This window comes from Mytilus californianus, unplaced genomic scaffold (genome assembly GCF_021869535.1).
Source record: "Mytilus californianus isolate M0D057914Y unplaced genomic scaffold, xbMytCali1.0.p SCAF_3, whole genome shotgun sequence".
Classification (NCBI taxonomy): domain Eukaryota; kingdom Metazoa; phylum Mollusca; class Bivalvia; order Mytilida; family Mytilidae; genus Mytilus; species Mytilus californianus.
In genome coordinates, this window is record NW_026262679.1 from 85,293,179 (window position 1) to 85,306,463 (window position 13,285).

The 13,285-nt window shown below is 30.2% G+C and overlaps 1 protein-coding gene across 4 annotated transcripts in view; it reads left to right on the forward strand.

Moving 5' to 3' along the window:
• Window positions 1-5,725, forward strand: part of LOC127735280 (band 4.1-like protein 3) — a 28,427-nt gene extending 22,702 nt beyond the window's left edge. The window contains exons 14-16 of one of the 4 annotated variants that reach the window (XM_052245404.1): window positions 24-44; window positions 1,851-1,961; window positions 5,097-5,725. In XM_052245404.1, coding sequence (XP_052101364.1) covers window positions 24-44; window positions 1,851-1,961; window positions 5,097-5,144 — 180 coding nt within the window. In that variant the 3' untranslated portion in view covers window positions 5,145-5,725. The remainder of the gene's footprint in view (window positions 1-23; window positions 45-1,850; window positions 1,962-5,096) is intronic. The other 3 variants (XM_052245406.1, XM_052245405.1, XM_052245407.1) reach the window with 3 other exon arrangements.
• Window positions 5,726-13,285: the final 7,560 nt, after the last annotated feature.

Sequence of the window (13,285 nt, forward strand, 5' to 3'; positions counted from 1 at the left end):
ATTTTTATTAACACTTTAATTAGGAACGACTAAGGCAACAAATAGTAAGTAAATCATACACAGGAGCTAGCTTATTTGGATATCCCTTGCATGTTGGTAAAATAGGTCATCTATTCATCCATAGATGTATACACCTATGGGTTTATACATGTATGATTCATCATACCAGCATTGTTGTTGATGTAAACATTATAGTTCAGTGTTTTCCAAATGAATACAGAACATTTTATAAACATCACCCATTATACTGAAAGGGACATGATAAAACTGTTTCAGGATTATACCTGCTCAGAAGGAGAGTGGTATATTGGTTTACCTCTGTTTGGTTGTGTGTCTGTCTGTCCATTTGACTTTCATTCCCTTGAAGTTTTTGTAACAGAAACTACAAATCAGGGCTTCTTCAATTTAGCTTTTGGTATAAAAATACATTCTTTATTTCTTCGATGCTAATTATCGAGAGATTACTAGTCATGTCTCCGGGTCATGTCTATTTGAATACACAAAAAGAGGACAACAGTTTTACAAAGTTATTAACTTAAATCTTCAAATATTCAATCTTTAAATAATTAACTTTATATTATATAAAAAAAAAAAATTTTGTGAACATGATTTATGAATGGGATGTGTGTATTTAATCTGTATAAATTCATTATTAAAAAAGATTGTCTTGTTCATGGAGACTATGAATCTCTTTGACAACTATTTGATAATAGCTTCAGTTCTCTAAGGGAGGCAAATCCCATAATGGACAATGTCCTTATCATGATCTTTAATTAGTAATGGATGTAATTTCCATATTTATTGTCAGAGAGAAAAGAGACATTATGTACATTCACTACAATCAGATATGTTGTGTACAGTTGATATGACATAGAACCAATTCAGAAATGAAGTTGCATTATGGTAACTTTCTACCTAAAGAATTAAAATAATATCCTGACAAAGAAAACATTTTCAGAAAGAAACTTGAAGCTGACATTAAAAGTAAAAGCATCAGGTTTAAAAAAATTATCAATGCTGAGGCAAAAAACCATTTCTTGTAGCATCGGGTGCTCTCATGCTATAAAGCCCTAATGATTATTGGAATTGTGTTGGGAAAGATACAGAAACCTGGAAATGAAATTTATGAGAACAAAAGTCAAATTTCTGAATTGGTTCATTAAAGAAATGCAATGTTACCCCTGTTTGTTACCCCTGTATGTCCGGTATCCTAAATGTTGCTTCTCCATTGTTGTTGCTTCATTTCCTTTTGAAATAGATCATTATGTCACAGTTTATACAAAAATTTTAGAAGTGTTAGGATTCTGACTTCAAGGTTTTACACTTCTTTTGATTCATATGTGTCAATATTATAACATCATATTTTGTGACAACATAACTTGCACCACATTTTTTATTATGATATTTATTATAATATTGAATACGCCAAAACTTTCTGTTAGTATAATTAAAATCTTTTTGGTGTAAGAGCTGGTTGTAAATTTACATCAGGAATTTGAGAATCATTAAGGCATTTTATATCCTTTTGGCATAATTTTTTTTTTATTATTTGTTAAATTGTCTTTGAAACCATTAGAATAATTCTGTGGTATAATTGGATGAAATAGTAAAATTTTAGTAAGACAAAACTTGGTTGAGTATTCAACATAAGAGTTGAAATGATATTAGAATACTTGGGGATAATACATAGAAAGGGTTAATAGAATATAGCTAAAAATAATGTGAAGTTGAAATCCCATACCCATACCGTTTTAAAAGAAATGCATGTTTCATGCTTGATTGGGAATGCTGTATTACATAATATACAATGGATGAATGAACTTGCATGTTGATATATACCTTATTGACAGGTCTCAAGAGTACACGATGGTCACCTTTCATCCCAGGGTGAGCCAGATGATTATCCCAGTGACAAAGAAACTGAGGCTGCAGATGATAATGATGATGTCGATGATACAGAGGTCAAAGTTCAAACCAATAGTGCTTTGCTTCCTTTGACGTTCTTGTCAGTTCTGCACTGCCACAATATATCATATTTGAGAAAATACTAATATAATTTTTTTTTTCATTAATATCTCCACATCTTTTCTGTGTGAAAAATATCCTTTGCTTAAATATAAAATCTTCAGATGCTATATTTGTGTTGTCTGTGACTTTTCTAGCAGCAGCAGTGATTGTGAAAGTATAACCTATTGCAAAAAATATTTAATCCTCAATTTGACATAAGTGACAGTGGTCATCAGTTTAAGTTTTCAGGGTCAGAATGCATGATATTTGGTATGTGGATTCATTGTAACAGCACTGGATGTTAAGCAACTAACACTCAATCAATCATTGTATCAGATATATGACTACCTGACATGTGTCACATGGAATTGTTCTCATCTCCAATGGTCAGAACAAGTTTTGTAGAGTTTGGCTATTCCTGAGTAACTAATGCATGACAGGTTAACAGTTTCTGTTGTGAAAACTCATCGTAAGGTGCACCTCATTTTAATTATCTGTTTGGTCAGGTTTGTCTCAAGAAGTAGGTCTGATCCTGAGTAACCATGCATGAAAGTCATTTTTTTTTAAATTTTGACCCACTTACCTTGGTAAGGAGAGGGCAATATTTTTTTTTTATGTATATGCCTCTATCTTTTATGTATATGCCTCTATCCATTAGTTCATTAGTTTTCCCATTCATGTTTAAGAATTGGTTTAAGATGCTAGATAGTTCACCATAAAGTTGTGTTCACATCATCTTGAAACTTAATAGTATGTATATCTATTCTGGTGTGAAAACTGAAAGATATATGCCAAATAGAGTTTTGACCAAGATTGTCACAGTTAATTGATCATGGAAATGTGATATTGTGACTGGGGTATGGTGTCTGATGGACATTTTGTATGTGAACTATGATAGTTTTTGACTGTATATTTGACAGGTTTGTAATAGAGATATTGCAACAGGCATGACATTTAGTTGTATTATTTAAGATTTGAAAATAAAACCTGATTAGGAATTTTTGGATAAAAGTTATATTGAAACTTCAAAAAGTTAGTTCTCAATTAAGTCAATTAGTTTCATCTGTTCAACATTTCATTTCTTAATGAAACTTAATATTGTTTAGGCTGTTATCTTACCTAAAACTAATATTTAGCTAAAGTAGCACTATGGTGATGAGCATAGTATTCAAGACAGGTGGCTAGATCTTGTAGACAATGGAGTAATGCCAAAGCTTGCTTCCTATATATATTATGGTGTGGTGTGCACAAATTAATAGATACTCCAAATTACTAATACCATATTTCTTATATGAAGTTACCTTAAAATACATTTCTATAGATCTTTTCATCATATGTTATATGTTTCCTAACTTATATTGAATTTTCTTCAGTTTATTAATAGCTATACCACAGCTTACATCTTGCTCTTATAATATTTATTGAGTTGCATATGTTATATACATGTTTTGATGACTTGGCCTAAAAAGCCAGTGTCAAGTCGATCAATTTGCATTCATTGTAATTTTTTTCAAATTTTCTACTGCAGCCTCTAGGACAGTTGTAAACAAGCATTGCCACTTTTTCACTTGGAGATTGGTTACAATCTATCTTCTAATCAACTAACATGACAAACACTTCTGATAAAAGAGAATCTGACACAAAATTTGATAAAAGAAAATTTGTTCCCTATTGGAATTTTGAAACAGGGAAAAAAAAATAGGACAAATTTTGTTTTGCCCATGTTCTATCAAACTCTAGATAGTTGATATATTTCTAATGCTGTTTAGCTTATCTGGTCCTTAATGGCAATGAGCTTTTGCATTCACTCCGAATCAATTTTCAGTAGTATGCTGTTGTCTGATGTAAACTTTTTCAAAATCTTCTCCACAAAACTACTAAACCATTTCAAACCAAACTTCAAAAATCAGGTTGATGACCAGAACATGGCCACCTTGTGAAAAATATAGGACAAATTGCGACAAAACTTTCAGATACCGGTAATTGATTTTAGAATAAAATTTTGGTACCAGTAAGAATTATGGTTGATAACCCTAACTTCCAGCAAATATCAGCTGTATTGTTACAAAAGTGGAATATAGGGGAGTTGGAATTAAAAGTAAACCTTGGCTTTTTAATCTTCTGAGCTTACTTTAACCACATGTTAAATGAAGAAATGGTAAAGTCTATTCTTATGAATCACAAAAGTATAATGATCATTTTTGTTCAAATTTTTCCTTATAGAGATAAATTGTGAACAAAAGTAATATGATAGATCAAGGCCCATAATGCTATATTTTTTGTTTCCATTTTCTAACTTCAGTTTGCCTCAACCAAATTTTATAAAACTTAAACACAATGCTTATTACCACAAAACACAGATCAAGTTTGAAATTGGGTGGCGTCACTTTACAATTCTTGAGTTATGCCCCTTTCTAAATGGAAAAATTGCTAAATCTGTCGTTTCCGTTCTCTGACTTTAGTTTGTCTCAACCAAATGTTATTGAACAATGAGAGCACTCAAACCTGCAAGCAATTTCTAATGACAACATGTAGAAATATATGTCATTAACTTAAAAGATAAGAAAATGTCAATAATTAGTACATTGACTCATGCATATTTACAAGCGGGGGCATCTGTGGTCCATAGACACATTCTCCATTTATTTTTGTTTGTTTTACATGTTATACAGTTTAAATATTTTGATTGAAAGTCTGATATTATAACAAAATATGAATTTATTAAACTTTATATTTCAGTTCTTTACAATTGCAATTTTTTTCATTTATCCTTTCGACATACATTTACATTTACTTTGCTAATATAGGTCAGAAACATGCAGCATTTGTGTGATACAAATTCTCACGGTTTTATTTCTGGAACAGCCATTAATAAACTTTCTAATGTAATCAATAGTATATATATAAAAAAAAAGGAAACACAAAAAATGCTTTACATTGTTTCAGCAATATTTTGATAATTTGTTTGAATTTTTTCAAGCAACATTCAAAACAGAATTATTAATGAAATGTTATTGTTGTTCAATGATTACAGAATATAAAATAAGATAGAATATAATTTCAATATTTGTATTTTTTTTTTTTTACAGAATCAGGAAGTAACCCAGTCCAGAGTTGGTGAAGAGTTTGATCTGTAACTTTGTAACTTTCTTTAACCTATGCATCTATGCACATAACTTCAGCAGTGGATCGGAAGAAAAAGTGCTTCATTTTAATAAACCATACCTGTTTTGTCATGTTTAACATTTAGAATGTAATTTTTCTTTATATATAGACAATGGGATTTTTTTTTTTTTTTACAAATTTTATCAATTCTGATTTTAAATTTAGCATTGTTTGAATTATAGATTTTACTGTGAATTTTGTAAAGATTTACAGTTTTAATTTGTTATAAAATCACATATCATTTTATTCAAATACAATTTTAGCATTTATAATTACAAACTTTATGATATTTTATGTAATTATTTTGGAATTTAGAATGGGTCTTCTTTTACATCCCAGTTTTTATACATAACATTCCATTATAGTCAATTTAATTTGTGATGATCTTTTTTTTCATTTATATACTTTAAGTGAAAGTGTTGTGATGTTGAAATTTGTGATTGAAACATATCATTGAAATGTACATAATTATTGTAATATTAAAATCAAAATGCTACATTTTAGCTTCAAGGTTAGGAAAGCTTTATAGAATAAAAATAAACATATTTAAATAGTATTTATATTTGATAAAATAGTGCCATCTAAAGATTTGTTAGTACTAAGTTGTAGTAAGGTTGAAGATTTATTCTTTTTTATTTTTTTTATTTGTAGAAAGTTGCTTTATAAATTATTTTACTGATTTTGGAAAAAAAATAACAATGCAAAAATGACAGCTTACACAGAAATCCTTTTCACTTCAGTTTTGTTATCCAACTTTTCATAATATAGATTCCTTGTTATAATTGTTGATACATGTAGTTTCATTTAATACATTTTATTCAATCACAAATTTCTTATGTTTTTTGGGGTTATTTATCACATTTTTTTTTCTTTTTGTTTGGGGTTATTTATCACATTTTTTTTCTTTTTTGAAAGGCATTTTATTGGCCTAATTTAAAAATTACTTTATTTTCCTGTAGGATTGTATTGAGATCATTTATAAGATGAAAATAAAATGGGAAAAGGTTTCTTTTTTACTTACTTGTATTTTTATATTACATATCAGATTTTTTTAAATTTAAAATTATAATTAATAAAGAGTTGTATTTTTGTGAAAATGAATATGTATTTTTACCTCATAGGAAACTTAGATATGTGGAATTCCTTGTAGACAGAAAAAATTATATGGATAACATAAAATACACCATTATTTTTTTTAATGCTCAACAAAAGATAGAACTGCTCATGCTCTTACTTTTTTTCATGCTGAATATGAATGAAATATTTGCCGCCAGAAGAAATAACAACAATCAACTCTTTTATCTTATTTTAAGATAATAATTTGTTTACTTTACATTAAAGGAAAACTTACAGCAGATTTGTGAATTAGAGTGAAATCTTGTTTTACCATACTTTGTACCAACAATTTAATGGTGGGGGTATGCTATAATGGAACTTAACCAAATTTTGGAAACAAGAACATTTCACCAATTGTGATGCAACATTTTTGTGACAAGTTCAGTGTCAGTTTTGTCTGAAAGCTAATTTTTTGTGACATCTTTTCTGATTTGAAATTAAAATGTTCTAGGATTGATAAGTGGAGGACATTTTTACACCTTCTTGAATTGTTTTTGTGGCTATGAATTATAAAAAAAACATTAATTTTTTTTTCAAGGTTGTATTACCATTAATTATTAGACATATGTATAACAGTTGCCACCATCAAATCATGGACCCAGGTATTGAAATATAATAGAGTTATCTTCTCAGCAAGGGGAGAGAAGAAATGTGTGGCATTATAATGAGATTTTACTTTTCTTCAGTTCAAATCATAATCTACAAATATATTTATGTATTATTAGTAGTAAATTTATTTTAACATTTGTAAAAAAGTCATGATGATTTTGTTCTTCATAATTTTTTCATTTGTTTTTGTCTGCTTATATTATTTTTCCAGATGAATGTTTAATGACCAGCAAGTTATTTCTTAATTAAAAGATGTATTTTTGTATGCAAATTTACAAACCTTATAACGAACATATATCGTTTTTATGTTTAAGACAATATGGTGGTTAGATGGTGTAGTGGTTCTTTGTAGCTGATAGGTGATATGGATAACTAAAATTTGAACTTTGAACCTTTTTCAGTTTTAACTATTAGTGGTAATGTGTGCACAGCAATCAATTATATATGATTGATTTTGGCCCATCACTTTAAATAATACATTGTAATTAATCTGGACTTTGAAATATTTTTATTTGGTGATATTTGACCTAATATCCACACGCTTTCACTCCTTTAGGTGTCCCTCCAAAATTATCCAAGGTTGCCTGATTAACTAACTATTGATTATCTTTTCATATTTCATAAGTCTGTCATTTCCCAATGACTGTTTTTTACTGGAAATGCTATGAAGGTCGAATCTGACCTTCAGGTAGATGGGGACAGAGGAACTAAAAGGGGTTTTATTTGGTGCTAAAAATAAGCACTTTTGTCCTTTTTTATTGGTTTTATGCACTTAGTCACTTGTAAGGTCTAATATTGTTTTAAAATAAATTTGTATATATGGTTTGAAATATCAGAACGTTAATACACACACCATTGATAATATTTGTTGCACTTTTGGAATATTTTCAAGTCATTCATTGTAAGCAATATGATTGAATTGTAATAACTTTTCATAATTAATCTTTCACCATATTTCATGAAAAAATATTAAGTTGCAATAAAACCATACCTCATATACCTTAATGTTTATCATAAAGAATTTAAGTCAATTGTCATCTTTGATGTTTTTGTCCACATCACATTTGTATTGGAAATGTTCAAGAAAATCACATGTAAGTAATTAATTTTAGATTTAATTTAAACTTTTTGATTTAAATAACCTTTTATGTTTATGTAGATAATATTTAATCACTTGAAAATCAGGTGAACTATAGAAAATTAATTTTCATTTTTATCAGATTGATAGTATCAAACAACAATACTGAGTTTCAACAGACAGTTTACTGAAAAAAATAGCTTAAAAATTAACGATCAATTACAACTGTTTTAGTATGAATTCAATTATACAGATATAAATGTGATATGATGTATATTTATAATCAACATGACATAGTGTATATAAAAGTACATCTATATATTTTGTACCATTTATCTGTCAACTGATTGTTGGACTAGAATGGAGGTATCAATCCTCAAAAATAAAATGAATATAAAATTATTTTTAGAGTTACTTGTGTCAATAAGAATAGAAGGATTCATTGATATATATTTTACGCACAATAGTTGGAAAACATTTTAATGTATTATTTGTTTAAAATATATTTTTATCAATGAGACAGCAACCAAAAAAATACAATAACCATTAGACATTTAGAGGTCAGCATACAATATTTTTACCATATTTCAAACTTTTAAGGAGTAATACCACCAAATCATAGTATGTCACATCCGGTTTCATACGAAAAAGGGTTGAAAAAAATATTCCCTTGAATTTGACTGTTGTAGGAAATTAATACTACATTTCATTGGAGCAAAATATTTCTGAGTCATAAACATATATCTTGGGTGTTTCGAAGCACCATTCTTTTTTTATTTGGTTTTTCTATAAAATATTTTGGAAACTTGAGGTTACATGGTTACTAAAGCTTGAAAACATGAAAAAAGGCGTGAAAATTTGATTTGTTAACTTCCAGTGATGGTTATTATCTTATATGCAATGAAATGTTGTGTGAAATTTTGTCTATAGTACTGGATAGGATAAAACTTTCTCATGCCAAGTATTTCTTTATTTGAAACAAAGATAAATTCTGCACAATTTTTGGAAAAGTGCAAATTTAACAAAGACTAATAGTAATAGGGGATAAACAATGGTGGTATTACTCCTTAATAGCTCTCAGTTTAAGAAAAAATGTGAACAAATTAAAGAAACTATTAATTATCTGACATCAACAACAATTTCTTCAAAGGACAAAAACATTGACTTGAGATAAACAAATCACAAACAACGAGAAGGTTCCTTATTATGTAGCCTTGTAAAAGTATTTTTTTTATTACTCAACCTTCCTCATTTTTATCTTGTTCAGAACAGACAATAAAAATCAGTTCAGAAAAAGTGCTTGACACTAAAGTCACACTATGATAAAGGTTTAACATACACAAAAAACATTGGTACAAGTTAAACAATAATAAATCCATAATGGATAATACCATATCAAAGATTGCATGAAATTAAGCTCAGTGACTTAATCTGCTGATGATAAAATTATACCTTTTTATACCTTGATATTATCTACTGTAGTTTCAAGTACATTGAAAATTGTCTCTGTGCTTTTATGGTAGCATGATCGCTTTGAGTATATGAGATTGATTGTTCTTTGGTTAGCACATGGCATTAAGGAGAAAGAACCAAATCTTAGTTACAATAATATGTATAAGAATGGTGATGTGCTCTCCTGTGGACTGTTACCTTGTAGAAGCTAGCACTTTAAAAAAACTGACACAAGAGTGTTAGTCTAGTACAAAGCATTGTCAATTCATGTAACATATACATGTAATTACCCTGAATCTGTAATATTTGCTGTTGGATGATTAACAGCCATTAGCCAATCAAAGATTTCACTATTTGTTTGAATATGCGTTCAAAAATTTGTGTGTCCATTTATGATAGCGATTGTTGAACTAAGTACGAAACTGTGAGATAAATTGATTCAATTTCAGGAATTGCTGCATACAAATAATGCTAGCAAAATTTTACCTATAACTTTTCAGTAGCAATTTTGGCAATCATGAAAACATCACAAAACATTTCTGAATCTACAGTAGCCATGACATGTACAATGCAGAAAACATGATTTTGTGCAATGCCAAATGTAAATACATACATCTACAAAATGTCAATACAAAAAAAAACTTATAGGAAAGTAAGGAAATGCTGTATGATAGCAAATTAGACTACTGTCAATCAAAAACCAAAGGCGATGGATGTAATATACATAACAACCATGCAACTATAGGTCACCGTACAGCCTTCCAACTATAAGGTCTCAGTACAGCTTTCCAACTCTAGGTCACTGTACAGCCTCCATGTGCAACTATTACCGGTATAAGGATAACTCATACCAAACAGTTTACTATGTTTGCTATATAAGGACATAAAAGTTGTGTTTCTGATTTTGAAAAAAAGCTTTATGATAATAAAAAATAGGTAATGACTCATAAATGCTTATGCTTTGTAATTTGAAAAGCCATTTAAAATGGTAAAGATACAAGTATAAGATATGGTTAAGGGATGTGAAAACCCAGTAATGAAAAATGAAATCTGTTATATTCCAATCAACAAAACTAAGGAAAACTGAAGTCTTCCATGAGACATTACTTAAACAGACGAAATCGTTAAAAAGGATAAACAGTGGGTATCCTTCATTGTAAATGCTTCTGAGCAATAACTAAGTTCTTGTCATAATACATCTATGGTTTCCCCGTCTGGAAAATCTGCAAAACATCTATAAGTGTGTACACAAAGTGAGCATCTCGACTTTAGTGTATGTGCAAGCAACTAAGAAAGTATGAACGTTCAGTAATAAAAATTCTAGAAATGGGTAATCTCTGTTGAGAAGGCTGCTGAAAATTCAATACATTTTGCAATCTGGAAAATCTGGAGACTTTCTCTTGAGTGTGTACACTGAATGCGTTGCTCATCTTCATTGTTTGTGCAAACATTCTCAACAGTTTAGATTCTAGCAATAAAAGCGCTGTTTCTTTGCTTTGTGTATGTTTTTGCTATGCATGTACTGATTTTGTGCCATGGATAGATACCCCATATCCTTTGTTTTTCTATTAGATGTGTTAACTGTAAGAGGGTATCATCTATCATATCTATCAAGAATGTTGTTCAGAATTAAGTTTCATCACACGGGGAATCTGCCAAATTTTCTGCAAAGTTGAGTGCATGTCAATGCATCAACAAACATTGTAGAAAGTTTTAATAACCTGTTTTGAATACTGTAGGAGCTGGTTCATCAAAACGGGACCCCCTTCCCGACGCCTGCGCACCTGCCTAACCAGAGACAATTGTATTATATGTCTCTGTCCTAACATTTACCACAGTTACTATAACCCCGATTTCGACTTTGTGCAACCCGTTCATGAAACTACACACGGTATTTACTCAGTATATTAATCTTGAAAGAACAGAACATGCTAAATAGTATTTCAAACATACACAACATGATGTCATTCCAGATGACGAAGCCTTATGATTTGTTGACTCGTTTTGAAATAATGGCTTAATTAATGACATCCATGGTACCAATTTAACTGCACAAGACGTGCATCTGATTTTCGATAATTTTTTTCATGATGCTCGTTGCCAAAATATTTGGAAATCCAAATCTCATGCCAGAACCAACGTACTGGCTACTAAACTTGAAAAAAGCGACAATGTTCGTCCATTTACCAGTCCCGTAATTAGTGATTTCATCTTTCGTATATCGTTTTGTGTATATTTTCAATCATATTTCCTGATTTTCATTATGCATAGAAACATAGGATTCATCATTTGTGTTATTTGAATGACATTTGTGTTATTCGAATGACACCTCAATGATCTTTTCTTAAACTTTCCTTTGCCAACAAAGGTCTCGATGGCGTCAACTTAGGCAATATCCTTCATCATAAATTAGTTCAGTCGAAAATACCTCCTTATTTTAAAGATCAGTCTGTACCAATAATTTCTTATACCTATACCAAACCAATTGCAACTAAAATTTTCAATTACAAACACGTTTTGCAGAATCTCAACATTGACGACTTCAAGTCTAAACCTCCTGATTGCACCTGTGCTAGTTCCCAATTCACATATAATCCGGCTGGCCATGTTATTACCGGAGACCTCAACATTGTCAATAACACTTCCCTGCGAAAATTGTTATCCAAAGGTCCGAAATATCGTGAGCCTAAATCCATCAATTGGAAATACAACTTCAAAATACTGATGGATTCAGTCGAGGATTATGCCAGGCAATGGGCTAAACGCGAGAAAGAAGACGTAGATACTCTTTCCGAATGGATTAAGGCTGTGAGGTCGTTGATACAAATCCGAATTAAGAAACTAAATGGGTCTATCAATACCCACGCTACGTCAATTTTTAAAGTCCCAAATGTTGCAAAACCCTTGTCCTACCTCCATGACAAATATGTTGTTGTCCCCGCAGATAAAGCCCAAAACAACATCGTTTTTGTGTTTAAATATTATTACATAAACTGCTTGATAAATGAATTAGGTATTGACAATTCACTTGGAAACTCAACATATACCCTCACGACACTTACCAAAGAGGAAATCCTGGATAATCATAGGTCTGTGTAAAAATCGTTACATGTTAATAAAATTGAGACATTTATTTCTTTACCCATTTTTTCCTTAAATAATTGAATTTATTTATTTGACATAAAATTTAATTGTAAATTTTATAAATAAGTTAATAAGACGTGATGTCCACTTTTGCCCTGTCACATTCCTTTGGAATTTCTACCAAAGACGAAGAACTGGGTCTTCCATCACTGTATTGGATACCTAAACTACATAAGTGTCCTTACAAACAACGGTATATTGCTGGGTCTTCCAAGTGCTCCACGAAATCTCTTTCTAAATTATTAACATCTATTTTATCAGCAATCAAAGCAGGGCTCCAAAGTTATTGTGAAACTGCCTATTCTAGAGGTGGCGTGAATCAGATGTGGATACTAAAAAATTCCAAAGATCTTTTAGAGAACATACAATCTAAGACTCTCTCATCTTGCAATAGTATTAAAACATTTGACTTTTCTACACTTTACACAAGTATTCCACATTCCAAACTAAAAGACAAATTGAAAGAGTTGGTATTACTTTGTTTCATTAAAAAGAATGGCGAACGTAGATACAAGTATCTTGTCTTGGGGAGGGATAAATCCTACTTTGTAAAGAATCACTCTGATTCAAACAAAAAAAATTCTGAAACTGACATTATCAAGATGCTTGATTTCTTGATTGACAACATATTTGTTACGTTTGGAGGACGCGTTTTTCAACAGACTGTCGGAATTCCAATGGGAACCAATTGTGCCCTCTTCTTGCCGACTTGTT